This window comes from Diprion similis, chromosome 10 (assembly GCF_021155765.1).
Source record: "Diprion similis isolate iyDipSimi1 chromosome 10, iyDipSimi1.1, whole genome shotgun sequence".
Taxonomy (NCBI): Eukaryota; Metazoa; Arthropoda; class Insecta; order Hymenoptera; family Diprionidae; genus Diprion; species Diprion similis.
In genome coordinates this window covers 1,753,137-1,777,599 of record NC_060114.1, presented here as the reverse complement: position 1 = coordinate 1,777,599, position 24,463 = coordinate 1,753,137, and the positions used below count along the sequence as shown (strand labels likewise).

The 24,463-nt window shown below is 40.2% G+C and overlaps 2 protein-coding genes and 1 pseudogene across 2 annotated transcripts in view; 1 reads left to right on the top strand and 2 right to left on the bottom strand.

Annotated features, from left to right (window-relative positions):
- Positions 1–7,403, top strand: part of LOC124411594 (tRNA-uridine aminocarboxypropyltransferase 2) — a 62,189-nt gene extending 54,786 nt beyond the window's left edge. The window contains exon 5 of the mRNA XM_046890808.1: positions 7,204–7,403. Within this exon, the coding sequence (XP_046746764.1) occupies positions 7,204–7,330 (127 nt within the window). The 3' untranslated portion in view covers positions 7,331–7,403. The remainder of the gene's footprint in view (positions 1–7,203) is intronic.
- A 670-nt stretch (positions 7,404–8,073) lies between these two features.
- LOC124411364 (zinc finger MYM-type protein 5-like) lies at positions 8,074–8,892 on the bottom strand. Its single transcript, XM_046890458.1, has 2 exons — positions 8,715–8,892; positions 8,074–8,666 (listed from the first exon to the last, which is right to left on the bottom strand). Exons 1-2 carry the CDS (start codon positions 8,890–8,892, stop codon positions 8,074–8,076), a joined length of 771 nt encoding a protein of 256 aa, XP_046746414.1.
- A 1,568-nt stretch (positions 8,893–10,460) lies between these two features.
- On the bottom strand, positions 10,461–14,471 carry LOC124411596 (annotated as a pseudogene).
- Between the last annotated feature and the right edge of the window lie 9,992 nt (positions 14,472–24,463).

The window sequence follows — 24,463 nt, the reverse complement described above, 5'->3', positions numbered from 1 at the left end:
GTACGTTAAATTTGGATCGATTAAGTTGGCGAAAGAAGCTATTGGTTGACACCCTTATAACACTAGTTATGTAGTGTTGAAATATAATTAAACAAGGAGTCGAATGTTTATATCTTATTATTATTAATCACTTAAAATTACCTGACCCGGTAGAATCAGGGCAGTACTTGATTTGATTTTTATTTAAGGAAACGAATATCATGAAAATATCTATTCGCGAAGATAAGAGAGTCAGTACAGAACAAGAAAGAATTTGAAATAAGGTGACAGTAAGTCTTTGCAATTCACAATACAAATTGAAAGCTTGAGCTTAACGAATTAGCACGGTACTTTAGGCCGGTCACAATGAAGATTTTCCGAACACTACTATCGACCAGAAGGGCTGATACGGGTTGACGTCCACGCACCTCTCGACTTGACAGACGAAAGACATGGCGTCTTGGACCTGACGGTCCAAGAGCCCTCGGTGCAACAAAGTTACAGCGGTAATACGAGCAAAAGATATTGTTGAGGTCCGTTGTCAAGGAAAGAGTATGTTGTTGATTTGTAACGTTTTATTATAACAGCACGAGGCCAGTTCTTTTGAGCGAACAAGTTTTTTTGTATATAGAAAAGAAGAACATAGATTACACAAATATGATAGATAAAGAACTGACACCCATCATAGTGTCTACTTAATATGATAAGTTAGATTGTCCAACTCAACATCCCGCCTCAATCGATACTTATTCATTTTGACAAGGGTTACTTTATTTCTCTTAATCCTAGGTTAAATCTATTTCTGACAAACTGTTCACCTGTAATATTTTTAGTTAGAATGTCAGCGACCTGTTCTTTGGTACTGATATACTCAATCAAAAGCAGATTGTCATTTACTAGATTACGTATAAAATTAAACTTTACATCAATATGTTTCAGTCTTTTGTGTTCCCATTTCTTTGTTAATTTAATGCATGACTGGTTGTCTTCGTGAATAGTAATAATTGTTTTTGCATAGCCAAGGTCCTCAAGTACGTTTGATAACCAAATTCCTTCTCTTGCTGCTTCGGCAAGTGCTACATATTCTGCCTCGGTTGAGGATGTCGCTACTGTTGCTTGCTTTCTCGTACTCCAGCAGACTGTTCCACCAAAAACTTTAAATAAGTATCCTGAGGTAGATTTCCTGTCACTTGTGTCTCCAGCCCAGTCAGAGTCTGCATACCCTACAAGTCTAATTTGATTTGTTTTGTCAAAGAACAGTTCATAGTTGAGTGTTCCTTTTAAGTATCTTAAGATCCTCTTTAGGTTTTTCCAGAGTTCTTCTGTAGGCTTATTTTGCCGGCGACTACATATGTTTACTGATGCGCTGAGATCTGGGCGTGTAGCTAACATGACGTACATCAAGCAACCTATCAGTTCACGTACTGGTTTCGTTTCTATTAATGGTGCATTGATTTCAGATGCATTTGTCATTGGGTCCATTGGTGTTTTTGATTCCTTGCAGTCTGTCATTTCAAATCGGTTGAGTAATGCTTGTAGATAATGTTTTTGATTCAGGTAAATTCCGTCTTCATTTCTCCTTATATTTATGCCAAGAAAGTTCTTTAAATCTCCCATGTCTTGCATTTCAAATTTGCCTTTCAAAAAGTTTTTTATTTCGTTTATTTCTTTTTCGTCATTGCCGGCTAGAATCATGTCATCAACATAAATAATTAGATACATGATTTTCTCTCCAGCGAACCTCGTATAAAGACAAGGATCATGTTCCGATTGCTTGAACTCTTGACTGTTGATTAATTCATTGAATGTTTTGTTCCAGCAGAACGGTGCCTGCTTGAGTCCATACAAAGCTTTATTTAGCTTGCATACTAGGTTAGGATGTTCTTCTTTGAGTCCTTCTGGTTGTTTCATATAGATGTTTTCTTTGATAGTTCCGTGTAGAAAGGCTGATTTGACGTCCATCTGATGGACTTGCAAATTTTTATTATTTATTATTGCGAGCAATATTCTAATCGTTGTAAGTCGAGCAACTGGTGCATAGGTTTCTTCATAATCGAAACCTTCTCTTTGCATGAATCCGCGTGCTACCAATCTCGCTTTATACTTTAATATCTCTCCATTTTTATCTCTTTTAACTCTGAATACCCATTTGCTATCGATGAGTCTCATGTTTTCATCCTTTTTTACTAGAGTCCATGTTTTGTTGCGTTCTAAGGCATCTATTTCTTTGTCGATTGCGTTTTTCCAATATCTGTAGTCTGGTTTGGTCTTTGCTTCTTCGATACTTCTTGGTACGTCGTCGATGAATGATTCAACGCTGTATGCTTGATGATCCAGTTCGTAGTCCGCTAAGTGTGAAGGTATTCGCCTTTCTCGATGACTTTGTCGTGGAGGTATCTCTTCGTTTCTGTTCAATTCATTTCTATCAGGTTCATCTTCGTTTCTGTTCAGTTCATTTCTTTCAGGTTCATCTTCGTTTCTATTCAATTCATTTCTTTCAGGTTCATCTTCGTTGGCTTTTCGTTCTTCTCTTGTACATTCTATTTCAATAGTGGATTTTGTTTTTTTTTCTTTGCGTAGGTTTGTAATTGTCTTTTCTTCATGAAATAGGACATCTCTTGCTGTTGTGACCTTTTTGCTGATTGGATTCCACAGTCGATATCCATTGTGAGTATATCCAATCATCAGATTTAGTTCACCTTTAGGGTCAAACTTTCCTTTTATCTTTTCCTTCGGTATGTGACGGTACGCCACGCATCCAAATATTCTTAAATTCTTAATATTTGGTTTTCTCCCATAGAACATTTCAGCTGGAGTTACATTTGCTTGAAGCGCTGACGTAGGACTTCTATTCAGCAGGTACGTCGCACAGAGTATGGCTTCTCCCCACATTTCCTTTTTTAAATTTGATTCTGCTATCATCGCTCTGGCTTTTTCAACTAAAGTTCGGTTTAGCCTTTCGGCTACTCCGTTCAACTCAGGTGTGTAAGGAATAGTATACCGCACCTGAATTCCCTTGGCTTTGCAAAAACTTTGGAACTCATTTGATATATATTCCCCACCGTTATCACAGCATAGAGCTGACAAACTGGTATCAAATTGGGCAGTTACCATAGCTTCAAAGTTCCTAAAACATTCGAAAACTTCACTTTTATGTCTTAACAGATAGACGATAGTGAAATGTGTATAATTATCTATAAAGGTTAAAAAGTATCTTTGTTTGTCGTAGGTTGTTGGATTTATCGGACCACAGACATCAGTGTGTACAAGTTCTAATGCCCTTTTTGTTTGATAAGTTGTACTTTTGTTGAAAGGTAATTTTGTTATCTTGCACTGTGTACATATTTCACATGATTTGATGTCAACTTCTGTAATATCTAATCCTTTGACCATGTTATTCTTGGATAATTGTTTAAGATATTTTTGACCAATATGACCTAATCGTTTATGCCATACTTCAGCAAGTTCTGTACTTTCGCAAATGTTAGCTTCTACTTCCTTCAATATTTCAAATTCTATTTCGTATAGATTATTCACTCTTTTTCCGTACGCTATTTGCTTAGAACCCCTTTTAATTATTGCTTTATCGTTTTCAAAGATAATTTTTAAACCTACTTGTGCTAAACGCTGAACTGAAAGTAGGTTATGTCTCAAATCTTTAATATATAAGACATCTTTGATATCTGCACTTTGGAATTTCTTATCTACATTTAGTCTTACTTTAATATTTCCTATCTTATTTGTACTTAGATATTCTTTGGATTTCGCTACACAGACCTTTATAGGCTTTTCCAACTCTCGCACGTCTGATAGATATTGTAGATCGTTGACCATATGGTCCGTAGCTGCTGAATCGATGTACCATTTCATACCACGGCCAGTTGGCGTTGTAGTCGAGGCTTGAGTCAGGAACGCCACGTATTCTTCATCGTCGTCATCATTGGAGGAGTCAGAATTTACCAGGTCCGTGTGGTTTGCTTGTTTTCGGAATTTGCATTCCCTTCTGTGATGCCCAAACTTTCCGCAGTTGTGACATCTGTAGGCAGGAGATCGCCATTGATTTGAGTTTGATTTGTCGTCGTTCGTTTTAACGTATGATTTCTTCTGATAGCCCCATTTTTGATTACTGAAGAAGGCTGCAGATGAGTCAGTTGAATTTGTCTCTTCAGATTGATTTTTCTTCTTCATTTCTTGGTCCAGAAGTTTTCCTTTTACAAACTCTAGAGTTAGCTTCTCGGGATCCAGTGTCTCGAGTGCAGTGACGATTGCATCGTAAGATTTTGGAAGGGTGAGCAGAAGATGACATACGATGTCGACTTCTTCAATTTTTGCTCCTACAGATTTGAGTTCTCTTACGGTTTCATCGAAGTTAATGAAGTGTTTTTCGAAAGATTCATCCTCTTTCAATTTCATCGTGAGCAGTTTTCTTCGTAGGTAGAGTTGGCTTGCAATTCCTTTTCGTTGAAAGACTGCTTCCAGCGCTCGCCACATTTGAAACGCCGTTTTCTTTTCTTTCACATGTTGGAGTTGCGAGTTCGAGATGCATTGTATGATCAGCGACTTACATTTCTTATCGAGTTTTAGAAAGGCTTCGTCTGGAGCCTCACATTCCTCTTCAATACATTGTTTGACTTCCTGTTGGTCAAGGATGATTTCCATCCTGAATTTCCAGTGATCGTATCCATTTCCATCGAACTGATGTATTCCAAACTTTTCCGTTGTATATTTTTCCGCCATCTTTCCGGTCTGTCTCACGTGTTCTTGGCGTGTTTTCTTTTTCCGTTGTTGCTCGTTATTTATTTATTTGTTCCTCTTTACCTCTAGACGTTGTTTGCACTCCTGGGCCCATAACCTGTTGAGGTCCGTTGTCAAGGAAAGAGTATGTTGTTGATTTGGACTTTTCCGTTGTATATTTTTCCGCCATCTTTCCGGTCTGTCTCACGTGTTCTTGGCGTGTTTTCTTTTTCCGTTGTTGCTCGTTATTTATTTATTTGTTCCTCTTTACCTCTAGACGTTGTTTGCACTCCTGGGCCCATAACCTGTTGAGGTCCGTTGTCAAGGAAAGAGTATGTTGTTGATTTGTAACGTTTTATTATAACAGCACGAGGCCAGTTCTTTTGAGCGTACAAGTTTTTTTTGTATATAGGAAGAAGAACATAGATTACACAAATATGATAGAGAAAGAACTGACACCCATCTTAGTGTCTACTTAATATGATAAGTTAGATTGTCCAACTCAACAGATATTGAGGTGTAATTCTCACACATTCATCCATACATCTTAATGAACAACCTATTTTAATTTGGTACATATTGTATGCATGGTTTGGCCTAATTGTTGATGATGATTTTGACTTAAAAAGAAGAGATACTTTTGTGTTGAGCCTCGCTGGGGTTTATCTCACCACTTCACGCTTTGCGTTCTCGGTAATGTTAAATATGGCACTAAGTTAAACCTAATACGCGGGCCTGTACGTGAATTTCTCTAGGAGGGGTGGAACTCGTCGGTTGAAGCAATATGATATTTTGCGTTATAATCATCGAAACGAAACTCTCAAGCACTGTGGCTGTTGAGTAAGATGAAGCAATTCTTTGGTTATGTTTTAATTTTGAAAAAGGTTCGCCGAGGCGGTACGTCGGGACGTAACACTTTCAATGCGAAGCCGAATGGCATTTTTTTGCTACATCACATGGAAAAGGGCCGTGTGATGGTGTTGGTGGAACTGATAAGAGATTAGCTTCAGGTACGAGTTTACAACTGATTGGCAATTCCGATCCAAACACCGCTGGATCTGTATAATTGGGCAGGTTCTTATTTTCGGAGCATATCTTTTGCGTACTGTACGTCTGCAGAACATCAAGCGAAAGAATCTATTTTACAAAATCGATTCGATAAAGCCTTGACAGTTCGTGGCACTTTAAAATTACATGCGGTCATTCCAGTATCTCATAAACTCATCAAAACAAAATTATTTTCCGCATCAGAAAAATTTGATTCGACGAAAATTATGAATTAATTTCAAATAGAGGTTGGCTACTAAGCGTTATCCTGCGAATTATCGCTGAGAATGTCAGCCCTTTTCAGAGCTACCAACATATTGCAAGATAATCTATCAGTCACGTAGCACAAACTGAGTGAAATAGAATTAAACCCAATTGCAGCACAGGTGTGCTCAACAAACTATAACCGTACTGGAATTCTCAGAACAGATATGTATAACTCCGAGAAAGGATGACCAGTGGACGGATACTGAAGGGCTAAGGTGGTTCAATAACTATTTCCGTAGAATGGATAGCCCGGGTAAGTGGAAGAGCGTCAAATGAAATTTAACTCCATTATATCGTAATATACGCAACACAGCGAGCTCGCGCGAGTAGCGCTGACGTGGATCGAGACGTTTCATTTTTTTTCTCCGGCCCTGGTAACTTCTCCATGAGTTTTTTTTTTAGGATTGAAGAGGAAGGATACAGGTATCCGAAAAAATTATCTCCACGAATTGTTGTTAGTCCCGCGGAAATGGCAGCGAAATCAAAAAAGAAAACGGTAAAAAAATATTGAAAGAAATTTTTGTTTTCAAATAAATTTTTTTTTATCGAAGTGCATTCTTTTACCAACAGAATGATTGCAGGATCAGTCCGCTCCGATGTATACTTTCGGAGATATGAATTTTCAAACATAGCAGTGCAACAGTGGTATACAAACTTTACATGGCTCTAACTCCGCCATTTTTTTAAAAATTTCAAAATCCTTAAAAAAATTTTTTTTTTTTCACATAGTACTACGGATATTTCAAATGGCGCAAAGATCAGTGACTTGACGGGTTTTTTTTTGAGTGAAGTGACGTGGATCCGCTCAGTGGCGCGATTTTGCGCACTGATATCAAGATTCACGCAGCCAATCGTTGCCAAGTTAGCTTCAAGGCGAGAGCAAGTTGAGAATTATTTACGCGGCCCAACCACTTTCCTATCTTATCGTGTATAAGCATGGCGTTGTATCTCAGAGACGCGTGAATACTTTCGAATGAGACTTACATCGCTGGTACTTCCCGTTTGAGATTAAATACATCGAGGCGATTTGTCATCTAAAATTGTGAGTGCAGGCGCACCAAACTATAGCAGACGACGGATCATTCTGTCGTTAGATAATCACTTTATCTGCATACTAACACAGCGCACCTTATAAACAAGTTCGAAGAACTGAACCACTCTTATTTCACGTTGCAGATTTCAACTACAGAACGGAGCTGTAACACATCAAAGCAAAGAGTGGAGAATAAAACAAAATACATATCCTAAGCTGATTGGAAAGAGGCTAGCTAAACAATTACGTGTTCTACCTGAAGTTAGTTAGTTAGCTTAGGTTAAGTTATTTAGGTCAGGTTCAGTTTGAACATGTGCCTCGAGAGAATAAAAATTATCACGATGAAAAAGCGCAGTAGGAGCTATATTCGTGTCGAATGAAGGATCTACCGAATGTGAGTCAAATACAAAATCGAGATTTCCGAGCGATTATGTGATGAATACATTAGGAATTCTTTAAATAGTCGAAAGAAAAAGACGAGTATTTTCGCCGCACCTTTTTGTCCTATAGATTGTGTAAAAAGTTTCAAACAAAAGTTCTTGGTATTATCACTCCTCGGAAAAAAAAAAAATTGTATATTGTATTGGATATATATACGAAAACTGGATGATTCTTAGCGAGTGTGAAGCTGTGTGAAGGTGAGTGCTGTGTTCACACCAGTTCACACAAATTTAAGTGTGAAGTTTTCGGAAAGAAACGAAGGCATGTGCTGTAATGCCACGAATACCCGGGTGAACGCAGAATGAGCCAAAACAATTGATGTATCGTACGAGTCAAATGAAGCGTATTCGCTTGTGCGTTCATTGTAACTTCAGTAACACACGCTATTTTTGTAACACCTATAAAGAAGAGTTGAATCTAAAATTCATCAAAGATGCCACTGATAGCAATTTAAGCAGGTTAAGCAATTTACATTCATTATCAATGACACAGTGCATATATTTGAACCCCTGCGTACAACAACAACTCAATTCGAGTAAAGTTGGTTTTGCTTATACATTCATAATTACATTCTACGATTCAACACAAATAAGTATGTTGAGTTTCAGAATGATAACAACACTATTTTTATACAAAACCTCATGCCAGTATTTTATCTCTTCTTCCGTTTGGAGAACAAGACTTTTGTCAACTCTACCGGCAGTGTCCTTCCTCGCTAACAGCGTTGCACATGCTGACCTGTGATCATCTGAGTTTTCAGGTTCCTTCATTCTTTGGCCTGCATTTTTCCAGTCGTTGTATCCTTTATCATTAGCTAGTGACCCTGATTTCCCAAACATCTTACAGGGTGCACAAAATACAGTACCCTTGCTTTTCGAAAATACTAGCCAGGGCCGAGGTTGTTTTTCACCATTGGGCAATATTTGGCTGAAGAGTGAAACTGATAGATACCTGGTTATATCTGTATACCGGTGCTTTGAAGAAGATAAGTCGGCATCCATGTTTTGTTTCACGCCATCCTGAACTAAGTATTCGAGCGTTGTATCGTTCAGGATCCACTCGGCAGGATCATCACTAACAGATGGAATTGATGGGGCAGTAATACGTGTGTCGGCGTACGATTCAGAATGTTCACCAGAATCTTCTCCGATGACTGCTTCGAGATCTTCAAAAATTAAGTTTTTCGGAATTTAAGGTAGCTCGTCAGACACACTTGTTGTTTGGTGGTCGTCACTCCAATCGCTAGAAGCTGATGCACTAGTACTAGGTTTTGAAGAGGCGAAGAATGAGTCCAACTTGGGAACATTCTGAAGCTCTTTTTCCTTCTGCAATTTTTCCTCATTTCTTTTCCTTTTTTGGAACCCACTCAGTTTTTTGCTCACGTCAGACATCGGTAATTTTTGTTTAATCTGAGGATAATTAGTAACGGACTAATAGTCACGTGATTCCGCTCAAATAGATATAAACAATTATATAAATGTGAACATACCTACTCGTGTTGTAACTGTTGCCTCTTGCCTCAGCAAATTCACATTGAAAATGGAACCGTTCAGTCGAAAAATTTGAATTGATACAGCTCTCTCGCACACAGTTTTAACGCGAACTTACACGCAGTGACAAGTTATACAACGCCACTGGGTTTGAAACAAAGAATCTTTCTTCCAAATTGTTTTTACGGTTCTCGGTTCCAGCCGCTTTCAACCAAGTACATGGACTGTAAATCACACGTTTAAATTTCCGCTATCACCACAGTAAAAAACGCCAGAGTGAACGATTGTTGCACGACACCGTACTAAGAATTACTCAACAATGGTATATTGCGTACCAAACAGGGAGAGTAGGACTTTTAACATCGCGTGAACATTGACAGTAGCTAAATCGCTTACTTCACCCGTTGACTGAAGATGTATAAAGACCTCCAGCGGCTCCAGCCCTGGGTTAATTTGCGTAATAGTTTGCCGGGTTTGGGGGTATTAGCAGTTTCACGTATTATCAACCAAGCAACTGGCCGGGTCGGTAAAAGAAATTCTTCGTAACCAACAGATATCGCGTGCAAAACGTTGGCGTGACTGAAGATGTATACATCTTACACATACATGTATACATCTTCAGTTAACGCCGCGTTTGCACCATAGAGATATATAAATAGAGTAAGCGTTCCATGAGCGATCTTGAAGCAGTTCTCTCAAGGACAGAAGATGATGATTGTCCCCAAGGATACTTATATATAGAAGGATGTCTCGATACGACTGTTCACGCTGATTGGCTGGACTGTACGTGACGTAGCGCTACACCCTACCCTGGCGGTAAACCAAAAATAACGGCTATAATACCATTAACTTCTACAGTTTTAAGCCGTTCTAATCGTATAGAATATTGTTGGAGGATATTATTGACGGAACAAATATAGATAAATGCTTTTAGGTTGAATTAAACTACGCTATGAAGCAATATATTATTAATATACATATTTTACCGGGATTTTTGAAATTGAAGCAATTGAAAATTAGATTTGGCATGCAATATTTATTTCAGCATCTCTCACGATATTATGCATTAGAGTATGTCGTCATGTATCACACAATTTTTATAAAACTTTGGAATAAAGGATTGTATGAAAGGATTAACAAACATTGGGTTTCATTAAAAATTTTAATCCCACAGTATGTGAAACAAATAATATATTTATTCCACAATCTATTCAATAATTTTGCGCTGCTTATTACGAATATGCATTCTTATTTCATTTTCACGGTTCGAATCGACGAATTTACGTTTTAAAGTTTTTTTTTCTTTGATCTTGTAATTTAACTAATTCATGCGGACAAAAGTTCTCTGTCTAATAAAAGTCTTCACGACAGGTTCTGGTAAGGTTGTCCGGCGCATGATTCTTTTAACTAATTTTGAAACTACTCCTTTTCCCTTCTGCAGACATACTGAGTCTTCCGATCCACCGTGATGTTTTTGGAAGTATTTTTCAAATTTTAGAGCACTTGTAGCCCATTCAGCGGATGGCACTGTCAGACCACCGTATGAGAGATGCTAAGTCCAGCTAGGAAGTCCATAATTGTGATCTCCCATCCGTACGTAAGAATGGTCCCCAAGATTAGGATAGGTATCGCGGTATTTTCGTGCCACCCACCCAGTCAAGTAGTTGATGGCTTCGCCTGCTGTTTCTCCTTCAAGTTAATTCGAATTACGAAAGCCCTGGTGATCATTGCTGCTGCTAATAGAAGTGAATGATGATGAACTTAAGCCATCAAGGGCCTCAAAGGCTTCGGTTTCTAGTTTAGGTTCAGGTACGCTGATCGAAGCTTGTTGAAGAACTTTGGCCACAACGTATTCGTCAGGTGCAACATCGATAGTGTTTACATTACTCTGTACAATACCTGGATTCTTTCCTGTAATAAAATACGTACAGCATACATATATTAGTTCAATTTTTATTTAGATATTGCGACCCGTCAATCGATGCATGCCTACTGAGGATCGTGTCAGCAGCAAGGATGAGGACAAATGAGGCTTACGATACGTCACGAAATTAAGGAATGGTTAAGTCGGTGAATCAGGCTGCAAAGTAATAATTCTCCGAAATAAACAGGAGGAAAATTTGTTGGGTGCCAGGTTACGCTGTACCACGATAATCTGAAAGATAATAGGGAAAAAGGGAAAAGGGAACTCGGTAGCTCAGTATTTGGCGGAGGGGAGTGGCCGGATAGTGAACGGACAACACACTTTTCTATTATAAAAATTGCCCAAGAGTAAAGGTAACGAAATGTTAGTTTATTAACAGGGACGGAAGTAGGTCTCAAAATTACCTAGATCGTACACAGTCCTTGAGGAAGAGTGGTGACAAAGAAAGGATAATTTAAAAGACTCGATACAGGAAACGGAAGTAATAACGTAACGAAAATAAAACAATCTTCTCTGATCGAAATACACGGACGATAAAAAGAAACTCGTAGCAAAATAAAGATAGTAACTTAAATGGCTATAAACAATCTTCCATGAGCGAGATACAAGTAATCTTAAACTTAATACAACGCGAGAATAATAACGATAACTAAAATTGAAAGACAATCTTCGATAAGTGAGATACAAGAAAACTTAACGGAATAAGGTACGGAATAAACTCAACGTGACAGCTGGTAACGAAAGACTCGATATAATACAAAGGAGTCGAAAACGGGATATACAGCGTCAGCTGTCACAAGACTAGAACTCGTCTAATTACAAAATAATAGTAACAAAAGTCTTAACGTTAAATTATAACCGGTAACGATATTTTAAACTAGAAAATTTAATTTCGAATATTAATTGGTTGACTTGAAAAATTAACGACGGAGCCAGGAATCGAACCTGGTATCTAGCGATGCTTAGCCGGAGACTTACTCCACTAGACCACCTAGCCGCCCTGACACCAGTGTCATTAATTTCTCTCATCAACCTTTTATTCGAACTTATTTGTTTTCGTGTGCCGTATTGTATGTAGAAGAATGTGAATTTCGTCGCAGAGGCACAATTTTTGACTGTGTCTGTGAGATGTTATAGACAGTACAGTGTGTGTATAAGACTGAGAGTGTAACTCCGTATCACTAACTCAAGCCTGTTGGACGGACCCGGCCCTCCAAGAAGGATATGAAAAAGTCATATCGAAAAATGCGAAGTTGGTTTGCTAATTTTGGATATTTTAAACAATAAAAGATATACGACTTATTGCGCACGCGCTGAATCTACATTAAAGAGGAGCGTACGGTTACGCGGCTCACGGCACAACGGGAAGAAGGTACGGTGGCGTAACCACTCAGGGAGCGCTCGATTTATAACTCGACAGCTCTCGAAAGGCACAGTGGCGTGGCACGGCTTCGGTTCACCGCGATATTTCGATATATCGAATTCAGCGCCACGCGGTAGCGGGAGATAGCGCGGGGACGATTCAAACAACGACGCCACAAAGATGGCCGCAACCGACGCTATTGCGCAATATTACACGATTGTTGCGCAATTATACAAGGTACAATTTTTGATGAACGGTAACACGATAACGAGATCAGATACAATATTTAGTCAAACGAGAACAATAATCGAAACAATATTTCTTTACGATATAACAGTTAAATTACCCGAAAACACAAAAAATTAGAATGACTCCGTCGCCACGCGGACGCGGGGAGAGGGGGCCATGCGGGGTAAAATTAACAGAAAAATTCGGGAACAAAATTAGGGACGTTAGTAATTAGTTAGGCTCGTCGAAATGGTCATTAAATAAATTAATAGGCCACACGAAAACCCGAGATACGGAAAATTACGACCCAAACGGTCACCAAGACAAAAGATAAGCAATTGCGTCTCGGGGGTTCGAGCGGTAACAAAAGCTCACTTACGTTAGACGAAACAGGATCGGTGTCTCACACACAATAATTAGAGTCCTGGATAATAGTTTATGACACAGGCTCACTGAACGACACAAAAAGGAACGGGAAAAAACGATAAAAAAGTAAAATACGGTAACGATAAAAAAGGAAAGGGAACGATATACGATAACGGAACGCTAACAGCAAAAGGCAGCAAGACCATAAAAACACGTCTGATCAGACCAAGTCAAGATGCAGAAATGAGTCGTTCGGGGACTCTTCCGCGCAGCGTCGTTGTTGCAACGGCGTTGTCTGCCGAACTTCTTAGGCGGGACGTCAGTTGGCAGCACCTCCTGGGCATGATTTCTGGCAGGCCTCGCAGCACACGCAGCTTTCGCCGTGCCTAACCCCTTTAAGATGCGTGGGCGGTACTTTCAGCGGTACTGAGCTAGTAGAGGGCTCTTTAATGTTCCCGAGGTTGTTGGTAAACATCACGTTACGGCTGTGGACATCCCTCATGAATGATCTGGCCGAATTTTAATTTCTTCGGACCAGGGCGACGAAACAGCTGAGTGGGCCTGTCGTTCAGGCGAGCAGATTCGCTCGCATTTCTCGGCTCCGTGGATGATGTTGTAGGCGGCAGCCTCGTAGCTCTCGGGAACGTATGCGGGGGAGGCACGGGTACTAACTGCGAGGCGTTGAGCCACCTGCCAGGATGGTTTCATCCTTGTAGATGTACCCTCGGAGTCGGATTATCGGTAGTTGCTCTTTTCCCTCCTCTCGCTCTCCGCCTTTATCGCTCAGGATAGCTCGGGATAGGTGGGAAGAAAGGGAAACAAAATCGAAAGAAATTAGTAACAGAACTTAAAATTACATATATGACCATATCGACTGCCAATAATCCTTGCTGCCTTTTCACGATAACGGGGATATCGGAGGTCATATAACGCGGTGCAAATCGCGGTGCAATATATATATATATTGTAACACGGCGATTTGCACCGCGTTATATCGATTTCAATATATGTCTGTAGGTGTGTGTGTATATTTATTAATTTATATATTTACCCTAGGAGACACAAGGTATCTAATTATTTTGTGTTAATTTCATATATCAGAGAACACTCACCTAGGATTATCATGCGTATTGTTATGGTTCGGACAAGTAAGCATGTATTTTCAGGTTTCTTGTATTATTTACTTGGTTTATTTAACAACGCTTGAGATACAATTTATTTTATACAACGGTTTAACAGTCTTAGCTTTCTCTATTTTTTGAACTTCACTCAAAGATGGACGCGGAGATAAGAAGGAAGAAGAAGGCTGGAGGGGAGAGATTAAGGAGGCACTTGTATGGCTAAATAATGTTCTAGTGATTATAGGGACTTTTATAAGAGCGAGAAAAGGTCCCTAGACACTTTATTGCTATTTACTTTAACACGTATTCTAAATAACGCATTCATTGGGGTAGGATGGTCATCTAATCCACCGCGAGTTCTGAGTTGAGAGAAAAAATTTTCCAAGGAATCTGGATTTAATTTATGTGTCAGTATATATGATATATCATAGCGTGTTTTTAAATCGTCTCGAAGAGCTTTCAATGAATTGATCGACATCATCAAACCTTTTTGAAACGTTTGAAGTGTTTTTTTTCCAATACAGCGCAGGCTGTGCATGGTTTGCAGCATTCTGTCGAGTATTTCAGTTTGTGCCTCCAGGCTCATTCCAAATCCACTTTTTGATGCGAAAAATGGTACTACAGGTCTGTACAAATTCATGATGTCGAACCATGAATTAACCAGCTCAACAAAATCTCCAGTATTCACTGCTGGTTTTTTATCGAATCCAGGATGATAATGTTTCAAAGCAGTAGCAGTAGAGTGAGAAAGAAGTTGAGATGCCAGGGATACATTTTGTCTCTGACTATCCTTACAGGCAATGTGGGATTCGTTCACTTTATGGCAAACACTAACTTCGTGACCAGTCAATTTAATCAATGCAGTTAGTGGTTCCTTATTCACAATTGTGCGATTTTCTAATACAAAACCTGTGTCAATTAGCCAATTTCTTATCAATTTCAGTAAGTGCGGAGCGTCAGCGAAAAAGTACACATTATTGTTTGTGATTGGATGAAGGAACCATGGTTGTTCAATTGATACATTCAGATCACGCCACAAACCAATGTTTCCACCGCCACAGTCACTTATGCAAGCAACTACTTCGTAATCAATAGAGTGCAGCTTTTTTAAAACAGTATTCAGAATTTCTGACGTCATTTTTTTTATCGAAATCTAAGTATATTGGCTGCTTCCACCGTCCTATTAATCCTCTTGCCATGATAGCTTGCAGTTGGGAATGTGGTCCAACCACTTCATCGTTGACTTTGTCGTATTCATACCTGTGTGAATTTAATATATAAGAACTTAGGAAATGAAATATCGCTATCAATGAATAAATTATTATCTTTACGTTTCCTTCACTTTCACTTCGTCAAACTGAATAACAACTAACTTTTATCCTGGAGTCATTTCACGTTCGGCTATCTCCATGAAGTTGAAGACATCATTCAATAGTCCTTGCTTCATATTTATTTTTGAAGCATATGTCTGTAAGGTTGATAATCCAGGCAGCGGGTAATGCAAGGTTGATCTCATATAAATGTAGCATCGCTTACTAAAATATCTCAAGGTGAAGGCTGTTGAGATTTCTTCTGAAGTCCAATTGGCGCGTTTTTTTTTTTTACCTAGTATAATGTTAAGCTGATTACATGTGAGAACGGGGGACAAAACCTGTTTCATTTTCGAAGTTAATTCGTTTTCGCAATGCTTTTTTGATTTCAAGTATCGGTTTACGTTTTGTAAACGTTTTATTGTCGACCTTGCATGAAGTTTCTCGGATGTTATTTGTTGTTGCAACTTTCTATTCTCAGCCTCAAGTTTTTTAATTTTTTCTTTCAGAGCATCAGCTTTGTTATCTTCGTTTCTTGCTTCACCAACTACAGATTTTAAATTCGTATCTGTATCATTTTCTATAGCAGAATTTTGAGGATCAACGGTACTCGATACATTCATCATAGGTCCATCTGTTTCTAGCAACACTTCTTTGATGAAGTTCTTATTGTTATTCGTCAATATTAGAACGGGTCAGAAATAAGAGCTGACCACCACACTTTACATTAGACAAACGAAGGTTCTCTTTATTATAAACACAATAACATTACAACTTAACGACTATCCACCGTATTCACTGATCTTAGCCACACAACCACACCGAGCGTTCTTTCAAAACCCACGCCGAGCCACCATCGCTTCCTCGCGTCTATCCGCCCAATTACCAATGCCTGACCAATTAACTAATAATTCGCGCGCTTCGCAAATGTATAGGTGGCGCGCGCTTCGTATCACGACATCCTCCCCGCCGAAGGCAGGAAAAAGACTGTTTCCTTTTTCTCTCTTAACAGTAGTTACATTAACATTCATAGATTTTCAAAATAATAACGTAACTATGATAAGAAATAACAATATTGTCTTCTGGCCGAGCAAACGACCTTCTTAAAACTAGGCAAAGGAACATTTCACATGAGGTAAACACACTTAAGACTAATTTGTAAGTATAAAAGGAAGAAAGATAAGCTTAGTTATTTGAAACGTATCGGTTCTTTAATTGCACGTCCACTTCTTGTGGTTACAGTCTTTTGTTCAGTTTTGTTTACGGGAGAAATATCCCTTTTCTTATTACTAATTTTTGTACATTCCGACTACGGCTCAGTCGAACTTGCTTTCTCTTGTGAATTATTTAAAATTTCTACCTCACTAGACGCAATCTCCAGAGGGTGAATTTTCTGCATCGGTCTCTTTAGGATGCCGTTCTTCGTTTTTAAGATGCATACTCTCGTAATGTTATCACGCCCTTGTATGAACTCGATCACACGTGCGAGAGGCCAATCTATGCGCCGACGGTTGTCGTCACCAATCAAGACGACGTCCCTGATCTTTACTTCCCGGGTCTTCTCTTTACCCCCTTTAGTGCCAATTGACCAAGATACTCGATACGGAATCTAGCTCGGAGATCATTCATGATCTTTTGTCTATATTTTAGCCTTTTCTTAAATTTATCCTGGTATAACATGTCGCAATCAGGTACGTCAACCTCCCTACTTTCTTGAAGGAACATGGAGGGTGTCAAAGGTTTAAGATCGTCTGGATCTTCGGAAATGTACGTTAACGGACGCGAATTCATTATCGCCTCGGCATCGCATAAGACCGTCATCAGACTCTCGTAAGACAGACTGGCTCGCCCTAAAATTTTCCGTAGTATGGTCTTTAAAACGCCTATCAGTCTTTTCCACCAACCGCCCCACCATGGCGCTGCCGGTGGGTTGAAGAACCATTTGATTTGTGCCGCAGGATCGTGTTTGGTTATTTCATCCCAATCTAATCGATTTAAGGCATTCTTTGTTCCAACAAAGTTGAAACCGTTATCACAAACGATAATGCGTGGCCGACCTCGTCTAGCTATAAATCTACGCAAACATTCTACAAAACCCTCGATAGACAACGACGAAGCAAGCTCAAAATGCACAGCTCTATATACCGCGCAAGTGAAATTGCACATCCAGGCTTTACCCCCTCCATGTATAAACAATGGTCCCGCAAAATCTATGCCGACAGTTTCGAATATTGTTGCATCGCGAACGCGATTCACGGGTAGAGGAGGAGATTCACACTCTATGGGTTTTGCTTTCTGCTTATTACATATTACGCATTTGGATAGAATGGTTCATATGACTTTACGTACTGATATGATCCAAAATCGTTCGCGTAAATTGCTAATGATCATCAGAGTCACACTATGTTCTAGCCTTTCGTATGTTTCTCCCACAAGCAGCTTGACTATTTCGCGATTGCTGTCTAGGATGATAGGGCACAAAAAATTAAAATCATCTTTATGATTGAAAATTTTCGTCTTTAGAATAATCAAGCCGTCTTCATTGAGCAATGATTTGAAGGAAGATAACTTACTTTTCTCTGCATTACCGAACATTTCTCCTTGAAGGTATTTTACCAATCGCGTTTCCGCCGCTTTAATTTCCCGGTATGTCAAGTGTAATTTCGTTCGTTCTTCATTTGTTATATACGGCGTCCTATCAGTTTCATTTTTTCTTTTCTCGATTTCTTTTCTGCGGTTTTTCATGAACCTGTTCATCCACGCTAAAAATCGAACAAGAGCAGTATATGACGCAAAATAATCGCTTATTTTAATACTTTTTCTCTCCAGGTTAATCAAGGGTACGAGTGTTCCCTTATTTGTCTCACTGCGTACTTCGGCCTCGTTTACATCGCGTTTCATTTGGGGCCAGTCTGTTTCCAGACCGTAGAGCCAGTCCGGCCGTGATCACCACTTCGTATCTATCAAACGCGCCGCGCTGCATCCGCGTGATGGAAGGTCCGCGGGATTCAATTCACCCGCTATATATCTCCACTCGTCCACGTTACTAAGAGTTCTGATTTCTTTAATTCGGTTCCACACGAATGTTCCCCATTGAATATCGCGTTTTATCCAAGCTAAAACTGTAGTAGAATCCGTCTAATAAAATATCTTTTCTACTTTTCGACGTAGAGATTGGGCAACGGTAGAAGCGAGCCTAGCAGTTATAGTAGCTGCCATCAATTCTAGCCGCGGTATCGTTGAGCTTTTCGGGGCAACCCGAGATTTCGCGCTTAATAGGTGAATAGAAACACCGGTCTCGCTCTCAATTCTCGCAAAAATTGCTGCCGCGTACGCTGAACCACTCGCATCTCCGAACGCGTGCAAAGTTAGTTTACCCTCTCCCAGTTTTCGTGGAATTTCAGCTTGTTTCAGAAGACGTAACTCGTACCGCCATTGCAAGAATTCGTTCTTTCTACTGTCGTCTACTTCAGTGTCCCAATCCCTCTTTTCCTCGAAGAGCTTCTGTAGCATAAGCTCTGGCTGTAAAGATACTGGACACGTGATCCCAATTGGATCAAAAACTTTGTGTGTTGCCGATTAAATCGCTCGTTTCGTCACTTTTTTCGGGGTTTCTATATCTAGAACAGATGGGTTTATCGCTAACGCGTCTTTGATTCTGTCCCAAGAAATGCCCAAAACTGGCGTTGTCTCGCTCTCCCCATGTTCACCCGAGCTCTCCCACCCGCGGAGATCGAAACCCCCCTCAGCCATAATTGCGGTAGACTCGCGAACGATTGTGTCCAACTCGTCAAGAGAGCTCACGCTTGCGACACAATTGTCGACATAAAACGAATGCATCAATTTTTCCACCGTCTACTCCATCCGACGTCCGAGACTCGACGCGCTTTCTCGAGAGCTTTGGCCAAATGAAGTTCAATAATAGCAGCTAATAAAAAAGGGCTAGATGCCAGACCAAACACGACGCGACAATGTCGGAAAACTGTAACTTGGTCGTTAACTATCCAGATAAAACGTAGAAAATTTCGATCGACTCGGTTCATAGAGATCTGTAAAAAGGCTTTCTTTATGTCCGCTACTACCCCTATTTCTTCTTCCCGAAATCTATTTAAGGCAGCGGGGATTAACTCGATGAAATTTGGTCCCTTTTCCAGACAGTTGTTCAATGACGGATATCCCGTTTTACATGCTGAAGCGTCGAAAACAGGCCTGATTTTTGTTGTGCTGTGAATTTTGATCACCGGTCGATGAGGTAAGTAATGACTCGGCATATTCAATTGTTCCTCAGGTACTATTTCACAGACACCACTAGTTACCAATTCACTTAGAACATTATCATAATGTTCATAAAGTTTGTCCTTCCTTAATTTTCCAACGGTTTTTGTAAGTCTACTTTTCGCGATATCCATATTGCTAACAAGAGGCGCGTGGTCCTCTACCCACGGCAACCTGACTTCGTAACGACCATCGTTAGTCAATTGGGCGGTATTAATTAAGAATTCGCGGGTTTTATCCTCTCTTACAGATTTCTGTAATTTCTCTATCGGATCTGTGATTCCGAGAACGTCTAAGCTCCATAAGTCCGATACATTGGCCGCTCGCACGTGCATTGCTGTGATCATGAGCGCGGTATCGGATCTATCCGACCGAACTGGTAATTTACCCATAACCGTCCATCGTAGACTAGTTTTAAATGCTGTCAAACCATTTTTTAATTTGTACTTTTTTCCTGTCATTAGTTTACCCGCCACATCAGCACCTATGAGAACATCTATGGGTTCGCATCCCTTACCACCAATATCAGTTGAATTAATATTTCTATTACGTAATTTTTCTACACCATTTTTCACACTTAATGCTAGAAATAGTATTACAGATAGTATTCTGACTCAATGCAGAAAAGTTACAGGCATAAGAACCGTCCAAATTCTCCATACGCAATAAGAATAAATCATGTTTCTCACACTGAGTTTTCACTCCACCAAATAGCGAATGAGTGAGCTCTTGCTCACCTACACGAGTGTAACCCATTTCCTGCGCGACATCGGAACGAATATACGAACGCTGTGAACAAGAATCTATCACGGCTTTTACAATTTTCTCGCGGTTCTTCGAGTATAATTTGATGCGCAATGTTTGCAAACAAACGTCGGGGACCGCAGAGAGTGTAGTCAAGACATTTTGACATTCAGCTTTTTTCGAATCTGTCTTCTTTTCACGATCGGTTCTGTCAACATTTTCGTTCTTCCCGACCCCGGGACACATTAATAAAACGTGACGTCTACTACACCAATTACATTTCACTCTGACTCTACATTTTTAGAAAGGTGTCCGCGTTTTAGACAGTTGAAACAGGCATTCTCTCGCTGCACTACCTCTCTGCGCTCGTCTAACGTCATCTCACGCGCTGTATCGCAATTAGAACTATCGTGATTTGATTTACAAAAAATACAATCCGGACTCTTGTCACCTTTGGTAGACAGCAACACGCTTGCACTTGCTACATTCTTAACCGGTTCGTGTCTTCCTTTTCGCTCCTTCTCCCCCTCGGGTTCAGACGTTAACTTAAAGCCCGTTAAGGCCATATCGATACGTTCTTCATTCTCCACCTCCGTTTTCAAGAAGGTCAGGAGTTGCGTGAGCCGATCCCTGCTCACCTGTCGGCCGCCGATCTCTAACGCCTCTTGCTGTCCTTGTCCGCTGCGCTGCCACGCCCTCAGAACTTGCTCCGGCAGCGAAGACTCTACCAGTGGGTATAGCATGGACGCGCATTTATCGGTACTTACGCCCAACGTGTTGAGAGCGCGAATGTAGGACTCTACTTTATCATACAGGCTTGATGAAGATGTTTTCTTTTCTCTCTGTACGGCGTTCTGCAATACGAGTCCGAGAAGTTCGCGCACATAGAACTCGACCACTATATCGTCACGACCAAAACGATTTTTCAGACACTGCATAGCTTCACTATAATTCTCTCCGGTCGGCGGAAAACTATTCACGAGTTCGTAGGCACGTGAATCCCGGACTGTCGCTTGTCGGAAGTATTGGAATTTGTCTGCTTTGCTGAGCGTTTGGTCGTCATGTATGCGTTTGAACTGACTCCAGAAGGAAAGCTTTGACGCTGCCATTGAATTTCGGTAACTTCAGTCGAGGAAGCTTCGTCGTATTTTTATTCGTCGAACCTGAGGGTCTAGGTAAAACTTCGGCAGGCACTGTATTCGACGTCTCGGTGATCTTCAATTTAGCCATCAGAAAATTCGTTTTGTAGACATCGTCAGATTCCAGCTCTTTATCAACATCTTCCTCGTTGACGTCTGAACTGAAAAAAGCCTCGTTGTATTTGTTGTGCGCCAAATCTAGTTCCGCCATCTTTGTCTCTAGGAACTCGAAGGCAACGGTTTTTCTCGTATCGTACAGTCGCTCTCCATTTTTGTCAAAAATGCGGTGTGTGCTTTGGTAAAAGCCGTACGTAGAACTTTTCGCTGTCTCTTGAGGGGGTCCATGTCGTCTTTGGTTTCACTAATGCGAAGATACGAATTGAAAGTTTGTCATCACTCTTACTAACACGCGGTCCTGTCACGGTCGCCAGAATGTTATTCGTCAATATGAGGACGGGTCAGAAATAAGAGCTGACCACCACACTTCACATTAGACAAACGAAGGTTCTCTTTATTATAAACACAATAACATTACAACTTAACGACTATTCACCGTATTCACTGATCTTAGCTACACAACCACACCGAGCGTTCTTTCAAAACCCACACCGAGCCACCATTGCTTCCGCGCGTCTAATCGCCCAATTACCAGTGCCTACTCAATTAACTAAAAATTCGCGCGCTTCGCAAATGTATAGGTGGCGCGCGCTTCGTATCACGACACTTATTGTTTCTTACTTCCATTCTTTTTGCACGTTGTGATGAACCAGACTCTTGAAGCAATGTCAATCCTAAATGCTGCGATGGTATTGTGTTTTCTTTTAATATATTTCTTTGAGGCAAACCCAACACAAGATTTTTCACGTCTACCTCGAAATCATTTTTTTTGAAATGTATTGAACACACGCGGCAACTGTTTGGATTCCAGTCTCCAGCGCGACGGCATCTATGTATCCATTCCTTTCGCAAATGTGGATCATTAGGGAATTTATGGAAGGATATTGTCACAGGACCGTTCTTCGTTTTGGCATGACTATTTTTGCATACAGCCACTGTGCACCTGGTGTCAGGCATGGTTAAGAACAATCTGAAAAGCCACAAGCAATCTCATTCAAAAATTAAGCAATCACATTTATCCTACCTATCTAACTGGCTTAGAAGGAAAATTGGTTTTAATAAGTTTGTAAAAAATTACCTTAATGATATATTTATAATCACACCAATCGTTTTGATTATATTAAAAATGTATATGGTTAATCTTAAATGGCTGTTGTCACGAGTACATTCACTCGAAAAACATGACACAAACAATAGTTGACATCATAATAAAATATTATTTTACCGTAATCCACTGGGTAATCTAGTTATAACGAAATTATCATCACGAAAATTATGTAAAGCCGTCAAAAACCATACATATCGCTTTGTATAGAGGTCTACGACGGTCTAGCGCTACGTCATCGGTCTCCCCGCACCACTGAACTCGCACGTTAACATTGCGCTTATGGGATCTAGACATTCTTCTATAGTTAAGTATCCTTGGATTATCCCATCCTCTCTGTCGCTCAGCCCATGGAGTGGGGGCCACTAGAGGGGTATATGTATACATGAATAGCTGGGTAGGCGCACGTAGCTACCCCTCTCGTGGCTCCCACTCCGTAGGCTGAGCGATAGAGAGGACGGGATAATTGTCATCTTCTGTCTTTCAGAGAACTGCTTCAAGACGGCTCACGGGACGCTTACTCTAGTCATTTATCTCTATGGTTTTCGCGCGAGATTTGTTGTTTACGAAGAACTTCTTTTACCGGCCTGACCAGTCGCTTAGTTGATAATACGTGAAACTGCTAATACCCCCAAACCCGGCAAACTGTTACGCAAATTAACCCAGGGCTGAACCCAGGGTCTTTTACATCTTCAGTCAACGCTTCACCTACCGTAGACGGTGCATTGTCATAGTACTGTTCTGTCAACTTAGGCTTGCTTTGTTGATGATTCGCAGAAGATCATTCCATATCTCTGTTAGGAGAATGGTCTCCAATTTTTCCATTTTTCAGGCAAGGCTTTGAGCTTTTTTTTTTGTGTCTCCTGGTTGACGGTGTTTCTGGCAATTGATGTTAAGGCTTCGGAAATATGTTTATAACCATTTTGAAAAGCATTAAGAGCATCAGCTCGTGCAGACCATCTGGTTTCGCAGAGAGACTTCAGAACTTTATTTGCACCTAGGCATTCTGTCAAAATTCTCCATCGATTGGTTGAAGTCGAAAAAAAATTAAACAAATCTTGTATTAGTTGAAAGTATGCTACTGCTTCTGAAACACATCCAACCGCTTTAACACCTACTAAATTCAGTGAATGAGCGGCACACGGGAAAAAAATAGCAAATTCACATTTTTCTCCTATTTTTGCCTGAAGACCAGAATACTTTCCAGCCATATTTGCTGCATTATCGTAGCTCTGTCTGCGACAATCTTTTATCGGAATATCAAGGTGTTCCAAAAGTTTAAGACGATATCTGCTATGTATTGAGCTTTATGCCCCTCCATAGGTAAAAATTGCAAAAATCTTTCGATAGGCTCTCAGTCTTTTACGTATCGAGCAATGAAAGTCAGTTGGTCAACATGGGAGAGATCTGGTGTAGAATCCACGCTGATTGAGTAATATTTTGCACCTTTTAGTTCGTTAATAATTGTCGTGAACACTTGCTGTCCCATTATATCAATAGATTCATCGCAAATATTCGCAGACAAATATGACGTACTCCCTTTTCCGCGATTTCCGTAGTTTTTCATATGATCAGCAAGAAAAGGGTCAAATTGACTGGTTCTAAGCGTCCCAAATAATTTCCGTTATTTCGAGACCGCAAAATTTCATTATCACCCCGAAATCCAAGTCCCCTGGAAAGCAAAAATTTCACGACTGCGACGATCCTTTTAAGTACGTTCTTCCAATAATCAACCTGTGCATTATATTGGGAAAGCAACCCACTATCAACTTGCCCATCA

What these genes read in the sequence shown, in the direction of transcription:
- LOC124411364 (XM_046890458.1), bottom strand. Translation starts at nt 8,892, where the DNA reads ATGTCTGACGTGAGCAAAAAACTGAGTGGGTTCCAAAAAAGGAAAAGA. An exon ending in TGACGACCACCAAACAACAA is followed by an intron (nt 8,667 to 8,714) that starts GTGTGTCTGACG and finishes TAATTTTTGAAG; the next exon opens with ATCTCGAAGCAGTCATCGGA.